This window comes from Panulirus ornatus, chromosome 39, assembly GCF_036320965.1.
Source record: "Panulirus ornatus isolate Po-2019 chromosome 39, ASM3632096v1, whole genome shotgun sequence".
NCBI classification, from domain to species: Eukaryota; Metazoa; Arthropoda; class Malacostraca; order Decapoda; family Palinuridae; genus Panulirus; species Panulirus ornatus.
The window spans coordinates 6,813,801-6,837,063 of NC_092262.1; the positions used below are offsets into that span (position 1 = coordinate 6,813,801).

The 23,263-nt window shown below is 35.8% G+C and overlaps 1 protein-coding gene across 12 annotated transcripts in view; it reads left to right on the top strand.

Annotated features, from left to right (window-relative positions):
• The first annotated feature begins 1,795 nt into the window (after positions 1-1,795).
• The window catches only part of SPoCk (secretory pathway calcium atpase), a 55,901-nt gene continuing 34,433 nt past the window's right edge, over positions 1,796-23,263 (top strand). For 2 of the 12 annotated variants that reach the window (XM_071684910.1, XM_071684915.1), the window contains exons 1-2: positions 1,796-1,993; positions 16,142-16,195. In XM_071684910.1, the coding sequence (XP_071541011.1) occupies positions 16,163-16,195 (33 nt within the window). In that variant the 5' untranslated portion in view covers positions 1,796-1,993; positions 16,142-16,162. Of the gene's footprint in view, positions 1,994-7,964; positions 8,123-8,152; positions 8,258-8,431; positions 8,598-14,836; positions 14,858-16,141; positions 16,196-23,263 lie in introns of those variants that run through there. The other 10 variants (XM_071684909.1, XM_071684906.1, XM_071684904.1 and 7 more) reach the window with 10 other exon arrangements.

A 23,263-nucleotide genomic window follows, 5' to 3' on the forward strand; every position in this document is an offset into this window, starting at 1 on the left:
TTGCTCAAGTCGCTGCACGTTCATACCAAGTCATAGTTATTTCCCTCCAGGTCTTGAGGACAGAGCAAAGTGTTTTGAGTCAGATTCCTGCGTAGTTTATGGACCGTGGCCAGCTAGGCACACCAGACTTCAGCAGGCCACTTTGTTTGCTGCGCTGTTCTGCCGTAGGAAGGTCAGGTGCTCTGCAGGGGCGCTACCATCGCGTTGTGAGTGCCAACCCGTAGTCCTGGGATCACTCGAATGAAAGCCAAATGCTTATTCTCGAACACAGGAAGGATTGGAGATGAGTAGGTCTTCCCGTGGGTGGAGTAACTCCTCCATATTTTTTTCCTAACACTGCTCAGCTTCGGGCACAAGTTAGTCCCCAGCTCCTGACTCCTCTCTCTGGCGTGGTGGGGTGAGGACGTTAATCAGAGCAGCTAGTGACTATGACACGTTCAGGGGGAGGTCACATGATCGGAAAATGACTGACGTGTCTTTTGTTTCCTGTTATGACGCGTCATCGTGTGTAAGCACTTTTCTGTTCAGTACAGGTAAAGGCTTGGGTTCTATACTCGTGGGGTCCTTGTCTTTTGAACTTTCTCTATCATTTACATTTTCGTATGTTGTCTGGATTTATGTTATGATAAGGTAGCTTCAGTCACCCACTTCTCTTATATCGTAAAATTGCTTCTTTACACCTTCATTGATAAGATAACCACCATTCAACATCGCTGGAGAATTAAAAATCCGTGCAGCACCTTGGTATGGAAACAGCATCTCAATCCATGTTTAATCAAATATATTGGAACGTGGTTTATAGTTTCATTCTCTTAACATTTTCGTAGTTTGGTTTCACTCTTATCTCAGTAAATGGTCTTTCGGTTTCCAGGCTATATTTTAAAGCGTAACCCGATAGCATCTCAGTACTTCCGACCTCAAACTTTCACCAAAGGTCCTCTTGTATATGTTCAAGAACTTGGATCTGCAAATATTACACACCAACTTAGGTCCAAATTCTGCCTACAGATAGAGGAATCTTTCGTCTTGTTTTGCATATTGAACGTTGTAATGGATTACCTCTTCCTGATTTTTCCCGCGGTCACATTTATTGCCAACTTTTTCCTTTATGTCTGATATCAATCGAGGATTAATAAGGCAGACGTTGTCAGTTGAGCCAAGAATATAAAGTTGAGGATTTGTGGAGGTCCTGTGAGGTTGTGTGTTAGTGATTCATCCTCATGTGAGTATAATTAATAAGTGGGAGCAGAGATGCTCTGAAGACAAATTCATCCATTCCCAACCAGTCTTTACAGACGCATAGTTAATTTCGTTACAAGAAATTTGATTATAATCCCTATGTAGGCACTTTATATATAATATACATTCAAATATCATCTGAGAATTATTATATTTAATCCCTTTAAGCAACAGAATTTCTATCATAAAATTTTCCTTGTATGAATTTTTATAAACGCCCTGATGATAACATTTCTTGGTTATTCATCTTTTAGTTAACTATGGAAATACGATAACTTATGTGATAGTTAATATACTTTTTTTCCTGCGGTAAAAATATATTGAAGAAAATAAAGGACCTTTGTAAGTAATAGGAGAACGTCATATAGGGCAATGTACCGATATCAGACCGTCATCCATTTAAATGATACAGGGCTCAAAAGATACACTTTTATGTCATTCATTTTGAAAGTAATAAAAGTGATACAGATTTGTAAAGTTATAATCATAGCGTTGTCGTTTAACACCAGCAGAATATGGAAAGTCTTACTTTGAGATAAAGAAAAAAAAAAACACACACAAAACAAGTGAGGAATGGTTGCGTGTACATTTCTAGGTGGAAAACAAACCTTAAGATAAAGCCAAGATATCTCTCCCAGTTATGACAAATTAAAGCATTAATCAAGTCTGTGGTATAGATTAGTGCAATGTCAGTCTAGTCAGTGGAGGGGGTCGTGATGTGCGAGAGGTTACACGGCTTTAATATATGATTGAGGTAAGGTTTGCATTCCCACCATTAACAGCTGATTACATTAAGACACTCAGGTCTGGCCAGATATTCCTACTGGTATATACAGGAACACTAGAGGTAGTTGATAATATGTCATATATATGTGTTATAATGAGCTATATATACCTTCTGGACATGTACTGTTAAGATACTTGTTTCCATTGCTTTAGTTGAGTAATGATGAATTTATTACATATATACATAAGTATTGTACATCATATATCCCTAAGGAACACCTCGGAAATAATATGTATTTAGAATAAACACATTAAGTTAGACTCCTGACATATATTAGGATTGCGTTACCGACACGCTATAAAATAATTACTTTATTTAATTGGACTTCTTACACATAGTAGAATTGATTTTGACCACCGGTAAACCATGTAGTTCACATTGTATATGTCCCACAGTAGTAGAATGTGATGTAGTGATGATATGGAAGGTTATGTAGATTAAGGGTTGTAAAGCATTGATGTAAATGTATAGATGAATCAGTTAAATATGTGTGGCCACATAGCAGAACCAGCTTGGATATTTAATGCTATAGTCCTACCCAGGTAATTAGCTGGTCTGTTAGTCTAGGGATTAGAGAATTGCTGGGGATTTTTTGTCACGCAGCTAACACCGGTGGGCAGATGTTATTTTGTTGACCAGGGTATTTTCTTTATCTTCCCTATTGCTGGATATGCTGACTTTTCCTATAGAAGGAAAGTTTTTGCAGATGTTAATATTTATACAAGTATCAGTTCTGTTTAACAATGATTTGTTTATTTTATTAAACCAAGTACTGCTGGGTCATGGTAAAGCTCAAACCCATCACCATTTGAAGTCCAGAGAAAGAATTGGGTTAAAACAGTTATCATCATCACTATTTCAGATATCCTTTCGTAACCTAACCTAACCTTAACCAACCTTGTTGCAACCTTACTTTGTTGTAAACCAGAGATGGCACAGGAAAAATAAAGTATAGAAAATAATCTAGTCAGCAAAATATTTGACAACGTTGTCGGTTAACAAAATAGCCACAATATTAAAGAATAGTGTGATGTGATATGAGCATATTTTATACATTATTGAATATGGTGATGATGTTAAAGGGTTATGAATCCAAAGGAAAATGTGGAATTAATGAAAAATGATAAATGGATGGTGTACTTATCAGTGATAAGTACAATTTAACCCTGCTTCACTTTTAGTTTTAGATAGGAATTGGGTGATTTTGTTAAGCAGAGCTATTATATTAGGAGAAAGCGATAATAGTTGTGGAGCATGAATTTGAAATTTGTATTTGATTAAATGATGTTGAATTAGGAGATAATTCCGAGGATTATGTATGGTATATAAGGGAAAATATGGGTTATTGTAAAAGTAGGTGATACACTTTTTGGATCAGACCAAAAGTATCAATAAGATCTTAGAGAATAATGCTACGAGTCATGCTATATACATTTATTTCTCTTCATGCCATACTACCATTGCACAAGAAAATCCATACTACCATTGCACAAGAAAATCTATACTACCCTTGCAGTAGAAAATAGTTTTTAATCAGCTCAAAGCTAGTTTTGTTGTTTAATGATGATACTGTATCTATGAAACTGCTGTAGAGATCAACAGAACCAAAGATAACCTCACCTAATTTCTGTAAGCTGAGAATTATAATTTTCACTTCGATATATGAACAAGATACACCCATGATTTTAGCATTGTACCTTCTATACAATAAATCTAGTGCCCAAAACGCTGGGCAACTGAAGGTGCCACATACCAGTCTCCCTACAATCAGTCATGCCATGGGGTGCCTAGCAGCACACCACATTAATGTTGCTATAGTTCTGCTTGAAATTTTGTGAGACAGGAGTTAGGTAAGGTTTTCATAATTTCTTTTGATTTCTAGAAGTGTTTCACTTTACGTTAATAAAGCTTTGGTTTTTCATGATCTTCAAAGCCATCCCCATTATCTCTTATTTAGTGTTGTAGGATTAAAAAGAAACATTTCAAAGCATGCAGTTCCAGTCTGAATCAATTTTATTAAGAATAGATTTATTTGCATTTTGTTCTAAATCCATAAGCTAGTTTTGAGGTACTTGTAATGCAAATTTTTGCCTTCTTTAGATGAAAGGAGAACCAGATAAGGGTAGAGTTATCCCTCACCATGAAATGTACATGTGTTTCCAGTGCTTTAGATGATAAGAGGTGGTCCTCAGTGAGTTAATTCCACAAATTTATTGTTATTAAGGTAAGATATGGGCATCACAGAAGGTAACTCGTGAAAGTGGAAGAAAAGCATATTACTGGACTCCAAACTTGGTTAGGATTGATTTACAAGGGCATCGATTAGATATTTTTATTTATTTTGCTTTGTCGCTGTCTCCCGCATTTGTATGGTAGCGCAAGGAAACAGACGAAAGAAATGGCCCAACCCACTCCCATACACATGTATATACATACACGTCCACACATGCAAATATACATACCTATACATCTCAATGTACACATATATATACACACACAGACATATACATATATACACATGTACATAATTCATACTGTCTGCCTTTATTTATTCCCATCGCTACCTCGCCACACATGGAATAACATCCCCCTCCCCCCTCATGTGTGCGAGGTAGTGCTAGGAAAAGACAAGAAAGGCCCCATTTGTTCACACTCAGTCTCTAGCTGTCATGTAATAATGCCCGAAACCACAGCTCCCTTTCCCACATCCAGGCCCCACAGAACTTTCCATGGTTTACCCCAGACGCTTCACATTCCCTGATTCAATCCATTGACAGCACGTCGACCCCGGTATACCACATTGATCCAATTCACTCTGTTCCTTGCCCGCCTTTCGCCCTCCTGCATGTTCAGGCCCCGATCACTCAAAATCTTTTTCACTCCATCTTTCCACCTCCAATTTGGTTTCCCACTTCTCCTCGTTCCCTCCACTGCTGACACATATATCCTCTTGGTCAATCTTTCCTCACTCATTCTCTCCATGTGCCCAAACCATTTCAAAACACCCTCTTCTGCTCTCTCAACCACGCTCTTTTTATTTCCATTAGATATAATGATATTAAGTAATTCTGTGCTGAGAAGTAATGGTTGGGTGGTATCTGAAGATCATGGAAGATGTGGGTAAAAATTATGAGAAACACTTGTATGAATCAAAAGAATATATAAAACATTACTGAGCTTCCCCTGTAATGGTAAGAGAAGTAATGGTTGGGTGGTATCTGAAGATCATCGAAGACGTGGGTAAAAATTATGAGAAACACTTGTATGAATCAAAAGAATATATAAAACATTACTGAGCTTCCCCTGTAATGCAAAATTTGCTGTACATTTAATGTTACTTTTAGAAATTATATTGTTTGGTCCTTTCTTCACATTTGGTTGTTAGGAGGTCTGAAACCTCCATGTGTTTGTTACCATACAAACCTATTCCTGTGAATGCAACCACTGAGTGAACATTCTTTATGAGGCATCAGGAGGAATGTGATAACAGCAAGTGTTTTTTTTTTATTGTAGTATGAAAATTAAGGTAATTCTTGAACCCACGGTGGAGTTCAGAGTGCTATTTTAAGTCATGTTAATTTTACCTACTTTTACATTAACTGGTCCTGCAGTTTTCTTTCACAGCCCACATTAGTATTGTTTATTTATTTATCATAAGATTATATCCTGGTCTAAAACATTTGAGCTGAATGTTGGGAGTCCATTGATATCCTTTTCTTCCTCTTCTATAAAGTACTTCAGTGGTGCCCTTAAATTACTGTACGTATCTACCAGACAAGAGTATGACATTATACAAGTCATTGTAACATGTATGCTTATAATGTTTTAAGTGATTAGAAATAGTTTCCCATCTTATTATTGAATTCTTACCACAGTTTTAGATTTTAGGTATTCGAGATTCAAGGTATAACTTAAGCAGCATTATTTGGATACTTGAAAATGGGTGTAATTATTACTGTAGATGTTTCCACTGCTTTAATCAATCTTACAAGATGGTTGAAGTCTACAGTGATTTTAACATTTTTACAATTCATTGGATGGATTCATACCATTTTGTGCCCAGTCAAAAGCATTCTTGGTAGCTTCTTGGCATTCCCTCATTGCTTTTATATGTTTTAATGAAAATAACAGTGATTATTTACTGTTTGCACTGCCTCCTTGTTTTTGGTTTAATCATCTTAACTTGTAGATGTGGAGACCGTAACTTACAGATGTGGAGTTGCAGTCAACAGGATTCATGTGCATCTAGTGTTGAAATATGGGAAGAATGAAACATGATTTTTCTGGCCAAAGTAAGCACGTGGTAGGTTAGAAAAGAATGAATTTATTATTCTTATTGACTGAGAATGGATTAGATATTAAAATTCCCTGTGTCACTTTATTTGTTCATGCATTATTTGCTTTACCTCATGGAAGGGTTGTATGTTTACATTTGACTTAGTAGAGTGGAGAAAAGACTGTTTAATTGTTATCCTATGGATATTGATGAAACTCATTTTGATAGTGCACTTGTACATTTAGTTGAATATACTGAGAGTGAGCAGCTTTGAACTCCTTTATTTCTCTCCAGTAGGAGTGAATAACTCAAACATGCTGGATAGTGAAGGTATGAGAAATGCCGGGTTAGATATTTAATCCTTTAATGTGAGACAGTGAAAGTCATTTACAAAAAGCAACAGACCCTAAGAGCACCTTGCTTAACTTTCCCAAGGAGCTTCTTTTACGGTATTTTTGTTATTTGTTTGGAGATGTCGTCATTGTGGTCTGCTTTTGTACACTTGATGTGGTCATTTTTGTTAAAAGTAACATTGTATTGGTTGTTCTAAATAAAGAATCTGTAACATATTTTTTCAGATAAATTTTTGTAAGTCTAGAAATGAACTCAAAAAAGTTTTAAGCATAATTTTGTAAATTTTGAGACTAATAATCACACAAGTGGCTGCACAGTGTATATGGAAAGAGGATACAACATTTGTGCCAGTTGTCTAAAATGTAAATTGGTATTTCTCTATCATAATTATCTCCATCCCAAATTTTCATGAAGTGGATCAGGTACATTAAAACTAATCTTCAGCCCACACCCAGTGTGTAAAAGGACTTGCATGTAATGTTTTGTTTTAAAGTACATATATGAGTATGAATAGTAAATTGACAGGTTTTTCTCGTTATCTTTTTGGGGCACATAAGATAGATAATTACTTCTTTTCACACATTTGTTAGTGCCTTCATTTTTCACGTTTTTATAGTTATTCTCTTTTATATATCATTAAAGATGGTTTCAAGATTATTTATTATTTCTAGATGGTAGTACATATGTTACTCAGACTACATAGATAATCAACTAGTAGGTAATATTTGTGCAAGCTAGTTTCTGGTCAAGTCAGTATAAACATGGACGACCAGTAGCTGATTGATATGATATGTTTATATTTTGAGGAGTAAGTATATAGTGTTTTGATGCTCACCTGATACAAATGTGTATATCACTATTTGTGACATTTGGGTAGACTTTATAGTATGTTCACCAATACATCAACAGGAGGTGGATGGCTTGGTAAACATGCTATAAAGTCTACCCAGATATTACAAATAATGACATACATAGTTGTATCAGATGAGCATATTATGACCATATGATAAAGTATTAGGTTAGAACACTTAAATAAAGATAAAAGTGTGACTTTAGGGAATAGGTTGTTTGTCTTTTGTTTGTCTTATCTCTAGCTCAAGATGATATCCATCCATGAATTTTTTCACTTGTTCTAAGTCAGGGATTGAATACAGTACAAAAGGCAGGTGGTCCTTGTAATTTTACTGTTGTGCCATCTGAGTCAGCTCATGTTTACAATGAGATTTTTAGAGATAACCTTGTGAGATAATGTTTAAGATAAGATATTACTCTCATTTCGTGCCACAGGGTATTAACATGGTCAAGTTGTAGCTATAGAACTGATTAGTTGCTTTTGTAACTTGTGGTGCGTGGTTGTCATAATTTCCTGAGGGGCGAATTTCAGTATTTTACCTGAATGAGTTTTATTATCAGAACTCCCATTCACTCAAATGCATAGTGCTGTTTTGAAAGAAAATATGATTTTGGTAAGAACAGATTTTAACTAAAGCATGTGGGGCCTTTGGAGAACTAGTGGAAAAGCTTAGTTTTAATTTTACAAAGTGCATGCACAGTATATTATGTATGCAGATATTTTTGCAGTACCCAGTTGATTGTTGAAGGTAGCATAAATTTATATAATTCTTTGATGTAATTTTTCATACAGAGAGTCATGAAATAAAACAAATATGACTGATCACATGAAGTTTCCTTGTTTTGAATAGATTCAAATTGTCAGTCCAGTACATTAGTATTGCAGAATTTTCACAAAAAAGGAAAACAAATGCAGTTTTTAGATTTCAGTGCCAAGTTGAGCTGTTAAGTACAAGAATACATAGCAGTGGAAGGTTTTTACCACAGGCTACCATGTCTATGAAAATATCTGCAAGATTTCTGCGAGGCAGTCCTTATCCTGTTCATGAAAAAGTTCAGAACGGTCATGTCACTGCTGTCTATTTAGGAGTAAGTGAATTATGCATTATGATACCTGAAGTCTAATCTTCAAGTTTTAGTTTTAATTTGTAATTTCCTGTAATGTTATTCATTGTAGCATGCTTTACAGATATAGTTGATGTGAATCAGATGTGCTACACCACATGCACGGATGGTAACTTGTGTGATGTGTAAGATAAACTTATCTTGTAACATCACTGAGAAAGCTCAGCACTAGTACACAGTTGTGTTATTGTTCCGTATGATATTGTTTTCTTGTGTTGGTATCCTCTAAGAAGATTTCCTTCTTCAAGGTTTTTCTGATGGTTTTTCATTTGTAGATTGGTTGGCACTAGTCAGTCATGAAGCCCTAACTTAAGAGAATTGTAGAGGTAATTGAAGGAATAATTTTTCAGTTGTGTCTGTTTTGTGAGTCTTGGGTTCTGCCTTTGCCTTTGTCTGCTTTGTAGTCAAAATCTTTGGTTTACTCTACCTGCTGAAGCTCTCTCACTGGTTATGCTCTCTTTCCTCAAATACTTTGCTTGTAGGGTTATGCTTTTTTTTTTCTTTTTTTGTCAGTCCATTCTCTCTCATGTTAGAGCAGAAAGGAGCCACCTAAAGCAGTTAGAGATTCAGTTGCTTCTGGTATTATGTTCATTACATAGGAGAGTAAAAATGTGTTTATATCTGAGTATTTGAGAGGATATGGTGAGCTGCATGCATCTTGGATCTTAAGGTTGCTAAGCCTCAAGGGAAGCTAAACTGTATTACAGTTCCTCAGTTTATTCTGCTTGAACTGAAAGGGGAAAACAAACTTTAGTTTATTTCTCACCTTCCTCTGAGTATAGTTCTAAACATTTTACATTATTTGCTTATTGTTTTGTTTTCACACCTGAAACCTTCCTCACTCCCCAATGTACATGAATTTTTGTTTAAGTTATGCAGACATGAGCTTTTGCCATGGACTAGTGGAGAACCAGATTTTCTTTTCATGATTCTGACTGTTCCTGAGACTCATGCAATTCCTCAAAAGAAAGGAGGGGGTGAGGCAAGGACTTGAGGAAGCATGATCAGATATCTTATGAATATCGATTTCCACACACTGTTTAGTGGCAGGACCACTGTATTGTTTTCCAGTGATGATTGTCTATTTCTGTAATCCCTGTGTAGAGTACATAAGCATGGAGTATGGTTCGTTTCTTTTAAACATGATAAAGTAGATGACCAACTGTTTCATGCAATTTGCCAAGTGCAGCAGTTTACAAAATTAGTTGAGCATATGTAGAAATAGATGGAAGGTTGAATAAAAGTATTGAAAAATGCAAAATAGTGAGACATGGCTGTGTGATGTCGCCTTGACTTTGAGTATGGAGGGGGTTTTAAGAAAGGTGAAAACATGAAGAGAAAGAGAGGGAATATAGCTTAAGTTACATGGAAATACCCAGTCATCTTCATTACAAATGATTAGATTTTGCTATCAAGAAGTGAAGAGAAGTTAAAGAAAGTGATGGGTGAGTTTAATGTGGCTTTTAGAATATATGAATTACACATAAATGCTGATAAGATTAAGTTGATGGATTTTGAAAGGTGAGAAATTTAAGTAGTAGGCTTTGCAGAACCTCACAGAATGAATGTTGTTAGTGAGCTGAAGTGCATGGTTAGGTGGTTGGTGAACTATGCAGACATGGCACAATGGACTAATAGATAAAGGAGAGAGCTGTACTAGGTAGTTGGATCCTTGTTCAGAATCTTAGGGGGGAAGAATTTGTACTGTCCAGTATACATAGGAGAAAAATAACTTCCATAACTAACTTTTATTATTTGATGAGTTTATCCCATAAAAAAAGCAAATTCAGATTGGATTTCTTCTCATGTTTTAGCTCTAATACTAGAAAAATAGGAGGCTTGTGGGAGTAACTCACATGAATAGTTAACACTATTTTATTTTTTGGAAGAAATGTGGAGGTTCCATTGAAGGTCCCATGACACGTACATGATCTGCATAATACTAACCAAGGGCCTTCATCACTTTAAGCTGATGATAATCTGATTAATTGATGCAGAAGCAGACCTCGATACATGCTTGAACTGAGAATAATATGAGACTGTTATGTGAAAGTAAAATGATTGTATGGCATTTGCACAGAGAAGTATTTTTCCTCTAACATCTTATTATAATTCCATATGTAAGTTTACATTTTGTTATTTCATACTTTATTTTGTTATCTGATTTACAACTTGAACATGTTTTTGTACCTTTATTCTTAGTGTTTGTATCCATCCTTGCCATTGTTCACTTTTCTTTGAATGATTACTGAAATTCCAAAGAATTTTGTTTTCAGATAACCATTCATATAAAGCCGATGCTTCAGTCAGAAGAGAGACTAGTTGCATGCATGCAAGCAAGCTTGCACTCATTACATAGGGATATACTGTGGAAAAGATGCAAGCAGTACAAAAGCATCCATCTTTTGAAAGGTACAAGAAAGTAGAAATGATTATATATGAAATGAGAAACTGGAAAATGTTAAGTAAGTTTTTGATGAGTGTTTGAAAATCCAATCCCATTCCATAAATTTATCACAAGTAGGATGTCAGTTAAAGAGCATCTTGATTGGCAGATAGATTTAGAAGGAAGGATTGTTGAGAAAATGTGCATGGAACTGAATGTTACATTCTAATGTATTCACAATGGAGGACATTATTATTTCTACACAAATGAAATAGGATGGGGAATTGGACTTACATAGCACTGCAGTTGTTAGAAAAGACAAGTAAATTTGAAAAATATTAATCTACCAAAGGCATATGGACCTGATGGAGGCTTTCCATATGTACTAAAGGTGTGTGTAGAAATGTTTTGAAATGTTCAAAGAAAGTTAGATAGAATTTGGTGAAGAAAAATCAGTCTTGAAACATTACACACTTGTAGTATACACTTTCCCCCTGAGCCTGTTCATTGACTGTCTCCAAAACCATGTCTCAGAAACTCCACAATACACAGAACAAAGCTCTCAGAACTATGACAGGATACACCCAAACAATGAACATAATCATCTACACACAAGGCCAAAACCACCCACTACAGGTGCATTTAAATGCGGAATATATGTAATTTACTGTAGCTACACACAAAATCCCATCTGTCACTGCTACCACCTCACAAATCACCGATTCCCAGTTAGACGCAAAAAACACACTCCAACCTTACACTTCAATCAGCTACTGCATTTAACCAGATTTCCCCCTCCACCAACCAGTACTAGCACAACCACTTATTTATGTCCACATCAACCATCAAAAACCAGATATTCACCCACACTCCTTCCCAACACTGTTTTCAATACACCCCTTATCAAGATCAACCTTGTTGAATCTCCTTTACCCCTAGAAAGATGTCATGTTATCACACCTTAAATCTGGTGATCACCCATGTCTGCGAACATATAAGCACAGAATAGATTCCACACAAGACTTTCCTGCTAACACTCACCATCTCAATTCATTGTTCTTGTCATGCATAGACAAAATTTCAGTACCTTTTCTGTGTGAGATCTTTAAGACCTCTTAGGGAATGTTCACAACAACAACTAAAAATGCCAGATATTGCTTTGTAATACTGGTGCCTGTTTGTGCCTACAACTTCTAATGCTGATTTAGCCAGCTTTCAAACTGGAGCAACAACCAGAATATTTGGTAATTTAGCTTGTCTTTATCTGCCTAGGGTGGATGACGTTGCATAGTACCCTTGTAGTAGAAATACCAAAATAATGCCTTGCATCCCATGCTTTAAAAAGACTGCAACCGATTTATATATGTCTTATTCAAACTTTAGCCATAAATCAGTATGGGGATCCATTGGCAGAGCTATTTTTTTTTTTAAGGCTCTCCTCATGGACAAAAGTCCACATCAAGGCCAGGCCTTAATTGAAGTGTAGAGGCAATTGTGAAATGGAAAAAGAAAAGACAAGGGAAAGTACTTACAAATTTTGGAGGAAGTGAAAGACCTATCTTTTGAAATGTACCAGGTCATAGTTGTTGGGAAAAATGTGAGAAGGTAGAGAGTTCCAAAGCTTCAATGGGTAGGGAAAGAAGCAGGTATCAAAACAGCCCACCCTAGAGTTGCTGATGGCCACACAATACTCATGTGATGCAGCAGCTTGCTGAGTATTGCATCTTCTAGCTAGTGTAGGGGCACACAAGCAGCCAACTATTTCGAGCAAAAACCAAAGTAATACCTATAGAAGAGGGCAAGTAAACCAACGTTACGTCTTAGGGCAAGGGGGTCACCATGTAAAAACCCTTCACTGCTTTTGATGGCATTCCCAAATCAGGCAGGCAGATGGCTCATCAGATGAGGGGCATATGGTATTTTGAATTATATTTAATGTATTTAGTCAACAGTTCTTTGTAAATTTAGAACAAATTAGAAAGCTTATTGAAATGGCGACCCCAATTGAGTTTGTCATAGCATGGCCTTTGACTCCAAGAATGAATTTTACTTTATTCATATTTAGCTTAATTTTCAGAAGACATTTTTTTCCTTCTGACAGGGACTGAATGGGTGTATCCTTTTACAAAAGTCTGACAGACCTAACAAATACAATCAGTCTCCATAAATTTTCCCTCAGGCCTCCTCCACAAATCCCCTGATGCTCTATATTTCATATCCCATAAAAGCTGATAGGCCTCAGTGGTACTTTAATCTCTTTTCCTCATTTGATATCTTGATAGCTGGCCTCCAGATCCATCATATGTCATTGGTACATGAATAGAATGTAAAATTTCTTGAATTCACATTGATAATGTTAGTTTACAAAAAAAGGGAGAGATCTGTACTGAAAAATGTATACCTCTTTTATCAACAGTTGATGCAAATGGTCCTTTTTTGTGTGTGTGTGAGTGTGTGTTTGTTACACAGTGTCAGTAAGGATGTGTTTAGTTTCATCATTCTCCATTGTTGAATTGTCTTGCAGTAATCTTTTATGATTGTTGATAGTGTTTTGATTTGTGAATCCTTATGCATCTGATTTATGACATGTGGATAAGGAAAGAGATAAGCTGATAAGCTGAGGGAGATTTTCTTGAAAGACTTTAATATCACTTTAAATGGTAAGCAAAAGATCATTTTCTTCAATTCCTTTCCGGTATCGTTTGTTGCATTTTCTTGATGTGGTGAACCTTTTATTCTTGAACCATTATGCCCCAGTGTTTAGAAAGACTGATTTTTTTCTACCATTTTAATATGACTTGATTTTGATTTTTTTATTTCAAGGATTTGAGTCCTTGAACATAGATTGTAAGTGGCACATTTAGTAAAGCCTACAAGATTTTTCTCAGAAAAAGAGAATGTAGTGCATAAAGATATTTTTATGATGTGCAGTTGATAGTAATAAAGATAAAATTCTGTCTCTGTTGACAGCTTTCATAATGAATTGTTGCATACTGTCAATGGTGGTCAACTTGATCTTGCACATTTTGTAACTAAGTGCTGAGTTTTGTGTATCTTTGTGTGACTACACAAGTTAATTTCATGTAAAAAAAAATTTCAGATGGTGAAAAGCTAATTTTTTGGCTAAGTATAAGTCTTCTACCAAATTTATTTTTGAAGATGGAAGGGATTTTCACCTGGATTTTGTTGTTAATAATTATATTGAAAGATTGTTTAGATTATCTATGCCTCTGAGGGTATTTGGAGAATTAGATATTTTTTGATTTACTATATTTCATTGTCTTTCCATTTCATTACTCTCCTTGTTGGATTTTCATATACAGTATTTTTTCATGATATGGTATATTGCTTTATATTTTGGTGGAGTTCACATTTGGTTGTAAACAATTTTTTTTTTTTTTTAAACTATTTGCCATTTCCCGCGTTAGTGAGGTAGCGTTAAGAACAGAGGACTGGGCCTTTTGTGGAATATCCTCACCTGGCCCCCTCTGTTCTTTATATGCATATATATTTCAGTGATACTTTTGATGACTTTGTAAACAATTGCATACATTGTCAGATTTATGTGATAATTTTCTCAAATGGATGATATGATGAACTAATTTTACTATATCAGTATGTTTCTTACACATGTAAGATGCATTGGCAACTCCCTCTTGAGGTGTAGAGTGCTGGTGGGTGACTGTTCAGTGTGGAAGAAAGCTGATGAGGGGAAGGTTGTTTGTAGTCAGAGTTCTCTCTCACATCACTCTTACTCATCAGTTTTGTGTTGCACTTATGCTGACTATACAAACCTCAGTCTTGTGATTTCCCAGTTACAATACTATTCCTGGGTTATGTATTGAAACCACAGTGGTATTTGTAGTGTGTGAAGTGATATATATGCTTAATATCATTCAGTGTTTTAGATCAAAGTTAAAGATAACACCATTAAAACTTTATGAGGTTATTTGTTGCTAATTTTATATACCTTGGACATGAGATGTTATTTCTATGTAAGAACATTACCCATTTACTCAGTGATTATGTTATGCAGCAACAGTTGCAATGTTCAGCATAGTTTGAAATTCTTGTTGATAACTAACTATTTATATGTTTTTATGTTTACTGTTGCTGAAATGGTACCAGAAACCCACTTGAGTTATTTCAAGGCACATTTCTGGCATTGCATTTGAAGTCATTGGTGGGGATGTACAATTAAAGCTATTCCATTTTCTTTTTTAATGGCAGTGAAACTGGTTTGCTTTGAAATTTTCAGTAGAGTATTTTTTTCATTCTGGAGCCTCTGTAATTGAACTTAGGTTTTTTTTTTTTTTTTTTCCAAAGGAAGGAACAGAGAAGGGGGCTGGATGAGGATGTTTCCTCAGAGGCCCAGTCCTCTGTTCTTAACGCTACCTCGCTGTTGCGGGAAATGGCGAAGAGTATGAAAGAAAGAAATATATATATATATATATATATATATATATATATATATATATATATATATATATATATATATATATAAAGCTTATGTTTTATACTTCATAATAATTATAATGCTTGAAAGGTGAGAGTAAAGCTCTTGCTTAGACATGTGTCCTTGAGCCTTAGAGGATGTTGGAAATAACAGATAAGTTGTGTGTTTGTTGTCCTTTAACATTTGTAGTGTTCATTTTCCAAAATCATTTATTAGTTATTACTCGATTATATGTGAGATGAATGGGGAATCTGTTTTGGTGATGGGGACATAAATGAATGATGGTAGTATTTACAGAGGAATATAAGTGTGCCACAAACTAGTATAGCATTTCTGTTAAGACTTTTATTAGGTCTTTAAGAATTTCAAGTACAAGATATTCCTGTTATTTATTTGTTGGAGTATCAGAATGTTGTCTGTGATAAGTAGAAGCATTATGATTCTTATCGTATAAAAGATAAAGGAAATTGTTTGAATTGTGCATATAAATGAAAGATACTTTGCATTATGCTAACATATCTCTTGTCTTAATGTCTAATCATCAGTCATATATCTGCCTGCAGTATGGATCTTAAAGGCTGTGCTTTGTAGACAAATTGCTTTTTTAAGGATTTGCAATTTTTTTTGTACTTGATCTAATGATGTAATTTTGCACTTCTCTTGTAGGTTTATTGATTCCTTCCAGTTATGAATAATCAACAAGAAAAAGAAATGGAGGATGTAAGTTTTCATTCCTCATATGTAGTTTGGATTTTTCTGTTCAGCATAATGACCAAGGGATACACAGTACAGTGATATATATTGTTACTGTTCTTGTAGTGAGTGATATTGCTTGTTTTTATTTATAATTTGAATTTCAACTTTTGGCAAACATTAAAGAATATATTTATTATATATGAGCAAATAAGGAGTTATGATTTATTTCTTCTACAAGGACTTGTCCAGTGAGCAAGGAAAGATGGAAGCTGTTTTACTTTCTTTGGGGAAAGATAAGGCAAAATCCCTATAATAACCTCTGGGTAAACCCACCATCTACTGCTAAGGCACAGGATATCTTAGACTGAATAACTGCTTGTCAGCTTCTCTTCAGCAGAAGAGAGCATATGCGTCTAGACCTAGAATATACCTAAACAAGTACAACCAACTCATTCCCCACTGTGTGCTTACTCCTTCAATTGGCTCAGGCTTTTGTGTTGGTTTCCTGCCCTTTTTCTTATATCCTCAATTATAGGTAGGGCTTCTCTTTCATTCTTATTAATCTTTACTTATTGTATTGTGGGAACAGAGGTTTGCCTAAATATGTATTTCATAACTACAGATAGTGTGATATTTATGTGTCACATTCACATTGCCTCTTCTTGTAATCTTGTATGTACTGTCTTTACTCCTGTGTGTGTGTATACATACACACCCCAGCCTAAGCCAAGTATGCAGGATTTTGTTTAGTCACTCATGCTTCTATGTATCTGACTGTTGAAACATTCTTTTTTGCATGGTTAGTCAAGAATGATACATGATACTGGGAGTAGTTGTTTCAGGGAATATATCAAAAGACATATATGAGAAACTATATGAGGTTATCTGTGTTTATTTTCTTATTAATGGTGGAAACAGTTTAGAAGCATAGAGGGCATTTGTTTACCCACCACTCTTTCTAGTTCAAAATCTGGCAGAAAAAGCTGAGATGGAGCACCATGTAATGTAGAGAGAGTATTATGACACAGAAATTCTTTTAGGAAAATGTGAAAATGAAAAGTTTCTGACTGTAACTGCAGTGCGCTTCTCCGAAGAGGAAGCTCAGATTTGAAATGGGGAAAAAAAAGCTTCAATGTTTAAATAGTAACTTCAACATTTTTCGTTCTTGACAATGGCCTGTTAACTGATTACTGATATCACTGGGTTATATCTATCCTTGAATTGAAGGTACTGATGGTCTGTTTATTTACTTCATTGAGTGAATTTTTCCACTTTTATTTCACTCCGCAGCTGAAAAAACTTTTGCCCACATTGATATTACATTTCATTCCTTTTATCTTTTACTGTAATTCTGTCTGTTGGAAAGAATTTTGTGTATGTTATATTGTTGAAATTGTTTACTACTTCAAAAACTTCTGTTAGATTGCATGGAGTCTCTGCTCTTTGAGAGAGAATGATTTTAGGTTTCTCGAGTCTTTGTTCAAAAGGCTCATAAGCTGAGTGACTGAATTAGTTTTAATCAAATTTTTCTTCATCTTCAATGAAGGTTGATGATAGAATTGTACTTTCTATTTCAAATGAGTTCTGATTAGGGCATTATACTGAGTGAGTATTTTGTCCTTCCTTATACAGTGTTTCTATCTTTGACTTTTATCATTCTGTTGGCCTAATTATATGCAAGTTTTTCAGAATATGTGTGTTGTTGGCCCATGAACAGCATATATTTTGATGTACCTGATTCCCAACTGAACATATGTTTTACAGTCCTCTCCTCTTTCACTTCTATTATCATGAGAATTTTGACATGGAGAGCTGCAAAAAAGGATTCAGATGCCTCTTAAAAGCTTTCTGTTTTCTTCCAGCTGTTTTTCCCATTTTTTTTTTCTTTTGCCGCTGTCTCCCGCGTTTGCGAGGTAACGCAAGGAAACAGACGAAAGAAATGTCCCAACCCACCCCCATACACATGTATATACATACATCCACACACGCAAATATACATACCTACACAGCTTTCCATGGTTTACTCCAGATGCTTCACATGCCCTGATTCAATCCACTGACAGCACGTCAACCCCGGTATACCACATCGATCCAATTCACTCTATTCCTTGCCCTCCTTTCACCCTCCTGCATGTTCAGGCCCCGATCACACAAAATCTTTTTCACTCCATCTTTCCACCTCCAGTTTGGCCTCCCACTTCTCCTCGTTCCCTCCACCTCCGACACATATATCCTCTTGGTCAATCTTTCCTCACTCATTCTCTCCATGTGCCCAAACCATTTCAAAACACCCTCTTCTGCTCTCTCAACCACGCTCTTTTTATTTCCACACATCTCTCTTACCCTTATGTTACTTACTCGATCAAACCACCTCACACCACACATTGTCCTCAAACATCTCATTTCCAGCACATCCATCCTCCTGTGCACAACTCTATCCATAGCCCACGCCTCGCAACCATACAACATTGTTGGAACCACTATTCCTTCAAACATACCCATTTTTGCTTTCCGAGATAATGTTCTCGACTTCCACACATTCTTCAAGGCTCCCAGGATTTTTGCCCCCTCCCCCACCCTATGATCCACTTCCGCTTGCATGGTTCCATCCGCTGCCAGATCCACTCCCAGATATCTAAAACTCTTTACTTCCTCCAGTTTTTCTCCATTCAAACTTACCTCCCAATTGACTTGACCCTCAACCCTACTGTACTTAAATAACCTTGCTCTTATTCACATTTACTCTTAACTTTCTTCTTTCACACACTTTACCAAACTCAGTCACCAGCTTCTGCAGTTTCTCACATGAATCAGCCACCAGCGCTGTATCATCAGCGAACAACAACTGACTCACTTCCCAAGCTCTCTCATCCACAACAGACTTCATACTTACTCCTCTTTCCAAAACTCTTGCATTTACCTCCCTAACAACCCCATCCATAAACAAATTAAACAACCATGGAGACATCACACACCCCTGCCGCAAACCTACATTCACTGAGAACCAATCACTTTCCTCTCTTCCTACACATACACATGCCTTACATCCTCGATAAAAACTTTTCACTGCTTCTAACAACTTGCCTCCCACACCATATATTCTTAATACCTTCCACAGAGCATCTCTATCAACTCTATAATATGCCTTCTCCAGATCCATAAATGCTACATACAAATCCATTTGCTTTTCTAAGTATTTCTCACATACATTCTTCAAAGCAAACACCTGATCCACACATCCTCTACCACTTCTGAAACCACACTATATATTTCCCATCTTTACTAACTTTAAATACCTGTACATTATCATGAGATTTGGTGGGAATGAGCTGGATGCATTCTTTTAGGTGTATTCTGGTGTATGCCTTCTTATTTAGAAGAATTAATGGTAAGCAGTGTTTCGCAAAAGATGGTATTGAATTTAGGGTAAATGGTGGATTTACCCACAGGTCGTCATAACGATTTTTCTTATCCCAAAAAGAGAAGAATTCTCTCATTTTCCTTGCTCATTGACCTCCTTTATAGGAAGAGATAGCTTTTCATCAGCTTAAAACTAATTTTTTTTTATTGGTATACAGTGCTCTTCAATTGTATAGAAATTTTTATTAGGCATGATTATAATTTTTTTTCTCATCATGCATCATCAGATTAAAGATACAATGAAAGATCAGTCTTGGTCATTGTTGCTATTGCTTGACATGTGACTTGATAATTTGTAAAATCATGTTTAAAGATGTCGTGTTTTGTTTGCACTTTTTAGTGTCGTGGAAACCCCCTTGCACAAGTTTTGCTTGACTTTTGTTTGCAACCTTCTCTGTAACATATCTTTTAAAGTGTTTGCCACTAACCTTTTTACATGTTGCATATACACTGTAGCAATCCTGGCACTAACTAAGACATTCATGGAATAATTAGAACCCAAATGCTTAATTCCTAATGAGGCAGTAGCTCTGTTAGTGTGTAGTGGTATGGAGACTGCTGTTGGAGATTGAAATTTCTCATTCTTTTATAAATGGCTCTTTACTTTGACCATGTTGATGGTCTACTACAAATTCAAAAACAAGATCCTTAAAGACTACGTTTTTCTGTTTTCTGTAATAATCTTTTCTCTTTGATCATTTTCTGTTCTTTTTTCTTTTCCCAACTTATGATTTACCCACTTCGTATTGGTAAGTTGATCTTTATGGGTCATGGTTAATCTTGTCTCTCTCTCTCTATATATTCTAACTATCTGTATCTTTGATTATTACTCCATTACCTCATTGATTTTACAAAAGTTATGTACAGCTATGCAGTATTACTCATGCACATCTGTAACCCATATCCAGGGTTTTAAACTGAAGGCCTTAGTCTTCATTCTTATTCATAATTCATGTATATATTTTGTGGTCAGTTTCTGTATGTAATAACCAGTTTCTCATGCAGAGTTCCCTACCATTTGTTTGCATTTTGCTGTAGAGTTTTAAACCAATGGAGGACATTGACTTACCCATGTGGTTGATAATGGAGTGATCTGCACTTTGAGTGAAGTTTTAAGTGCACTCACTTACCTTTTACACATCTATCCTCATACAGAAGAACTACATGTGCATTTGACAAGGTCAACACTGACTTTTTAAACATTGAAGAAGCAGCATCACTCTGGTCAGTTGTGGTTAATGAGAAGATAGATTGGATGGGTCTCTTCAGCATACTTTAAGCCACTCATGGTTCATGTCTCATCACTGAACCACACGCATGTTATAATCTTCTGTATTGGCCCTTTTTCTGAGGTGATGAAGATTGTAGAGACATTTCAAAATTGAAAGTTAGTTGAGATTTTGGCTCAGACAGGAATTTTTTGAAAGTTGGTGGTGATTTAGAATTCTGGGATTGCTTGTCGTTATGTTTACTGAATGGTTCATGGGTTTCTTAGCTGGAAAAGAGGCTTGGTTATATGTGTGGGATAGAAAGGATACTGATGACATGAAATGATTTGACAGTACGATGTTTTGTATTTAGGAAGGATCTGTATTATTATCAATTGCTGATGTGGATTAGAAATTTGTTTATGGAGAGGTACACTAGATATAGGCTAGATCTTCACCCAAGAAGTTCACAGTTTATATCAATTTCAAAAAGGCAGTTGATAGAGTTGCCAGTGAAATATTCTAAGAATCCTTCTGAATTTAGGGCGGGGATGTCATCTCCCTTTCTTAGTTTATAGTGCGTAAGTGAATTGAAGTAGTTAGAGAGTAGAAGTTAAAAGAACTAGTATCTTTAGTGTAGAATTTGCTGATGTAATTATTTTTAGAGAATGAGTGGATATTCTTTGCAAAGTCCTGAATGAAGTTATGTAAGTTGCAGGATTCCAGGTTATGGAGATAAGGCTTAAATGAGAGCTTTATATGTTTTAGTAAAGTTTGTTGAACACAATAAAGTCATAGGTAGGTTCACTGCCCATGCTCATATGGCCCACACCTTACAGCAATGACAGATCTGACTGAAATCAACAGATGCATGAGTTTTTGCAAAATGTTTGCCTATAGTATTGTGTTTTACCACTCTCTGAACGGGACTATGTATGTGCCTTGCTTCATGTTGTTAAGTGTTGTCTGCATTATGTACATATGTGAGGCTTTGATATTTGTTATGGATTTAAAGAGGAGATAATATGTTGGAGTGATTAAAGGTCAAACATTGTAGAATCCTGAGACTGACATGAAACCTCTTATAAAAAATATGTGAAAATGTCATTGTTCCTTTGTATGCTTGTGGCACTTTGTCTCTCTGTTGACACTGGCTTATTTTTGAAATGTTAAATTCCTTGTTGTTGAGATTTCCACAAAGCTGTTTTTTATTGATATCACCCACTTCAGATAAACTGTAGGAATGGGAGATATATACAACTAGGGGTAACACATTTTTCAGTGTAATCTCTCACACATGCTTTGCTATATGGATTTTGGTCTAACTGGTATTCACATGTAAAGTTTATTATCGTAAGACAATTGATTTTTTCTGATTTCATCCCTCAATTTTTCCTTAAGAGTAAAGCAAGGTAACATAAGCAGATCCCTCTCAGACTTGCTAATTGTTTTTTTTTTTTTAAGTTAAGTATTTGGTGTGGAAAGCTGGTACTAGGAAAAGTTGAAGATACACTTGGCTGTGCAATATCATCTCAGTGCAGTTGTTGTATGAATTTGTTTGTATGTTACTGCATATTGTATAGCTTTTACCAAAATATCAAGACAAGAATTTATATGCAGTAAAGCTGCTAGAGTTTGCTTTGAATTGTTCCACATCTTGAATCTGATAAATATTCCTTGGCATTCAGTGAAAATTGTACGAAATTCAACCAGACTTTCTTTATTAATCATGGTTGACTATATTGTCCATTGTTTCTGTCTTTACAAAACTTTCTTTTTAGATTTTCTTTGAGGTTGTTAAGAAAACCCATCCCTGCGGATTGATGATATCTGCTTGTTTGTCAGATGTCAACATTTGAACTAGGCTTTATGCATGATGTTCTGTTATTTGTTATTTATCAAAGTGAAGAAGTATATAGACATACACATACATATACATCCATGCAGAGAGTTCTTGCATGTTTGTCACTACACCTGGGATAAAAAGAATCATATTTATATATGTTATTGGACTACGTGTTGATTGATAGGTGCATGAAAAAGAGACTTTTGGATGTTAATGTGCTGAGAGGGGCAACTGGAGGGATGTCCGATCAGTATCTTGTGGTGGTGAAGGTGAAGATTTTTAGAGTTTTTCGGAAGAGAGAATGTTGGGGTGAAGAGAGTGGTGAGAGTAAGTGAACTTGGAAAGGAGACCTGTGTGAGGAATTAGTAGGAGAGATCGAGTGCAGAATGGAAAAAGGTGAGAGCAAATGATGCATGGGGAGTGGGGGAGGAATGGGATGTATTTATGGAAGCAGTGATGGCTTATGCAAAAGATGCCTGTGGCATGAGAAAGGTGGGAGGTGGGCAGAATAGAAGGGTAGTGAGTGGTGGAATGGAACGAAGAAGTAAGATTGTTAGTAAAAGAGAAGAGAGAGGCATAAACAAATTAAACAACCATGGAGACATCACGCACCCCTTC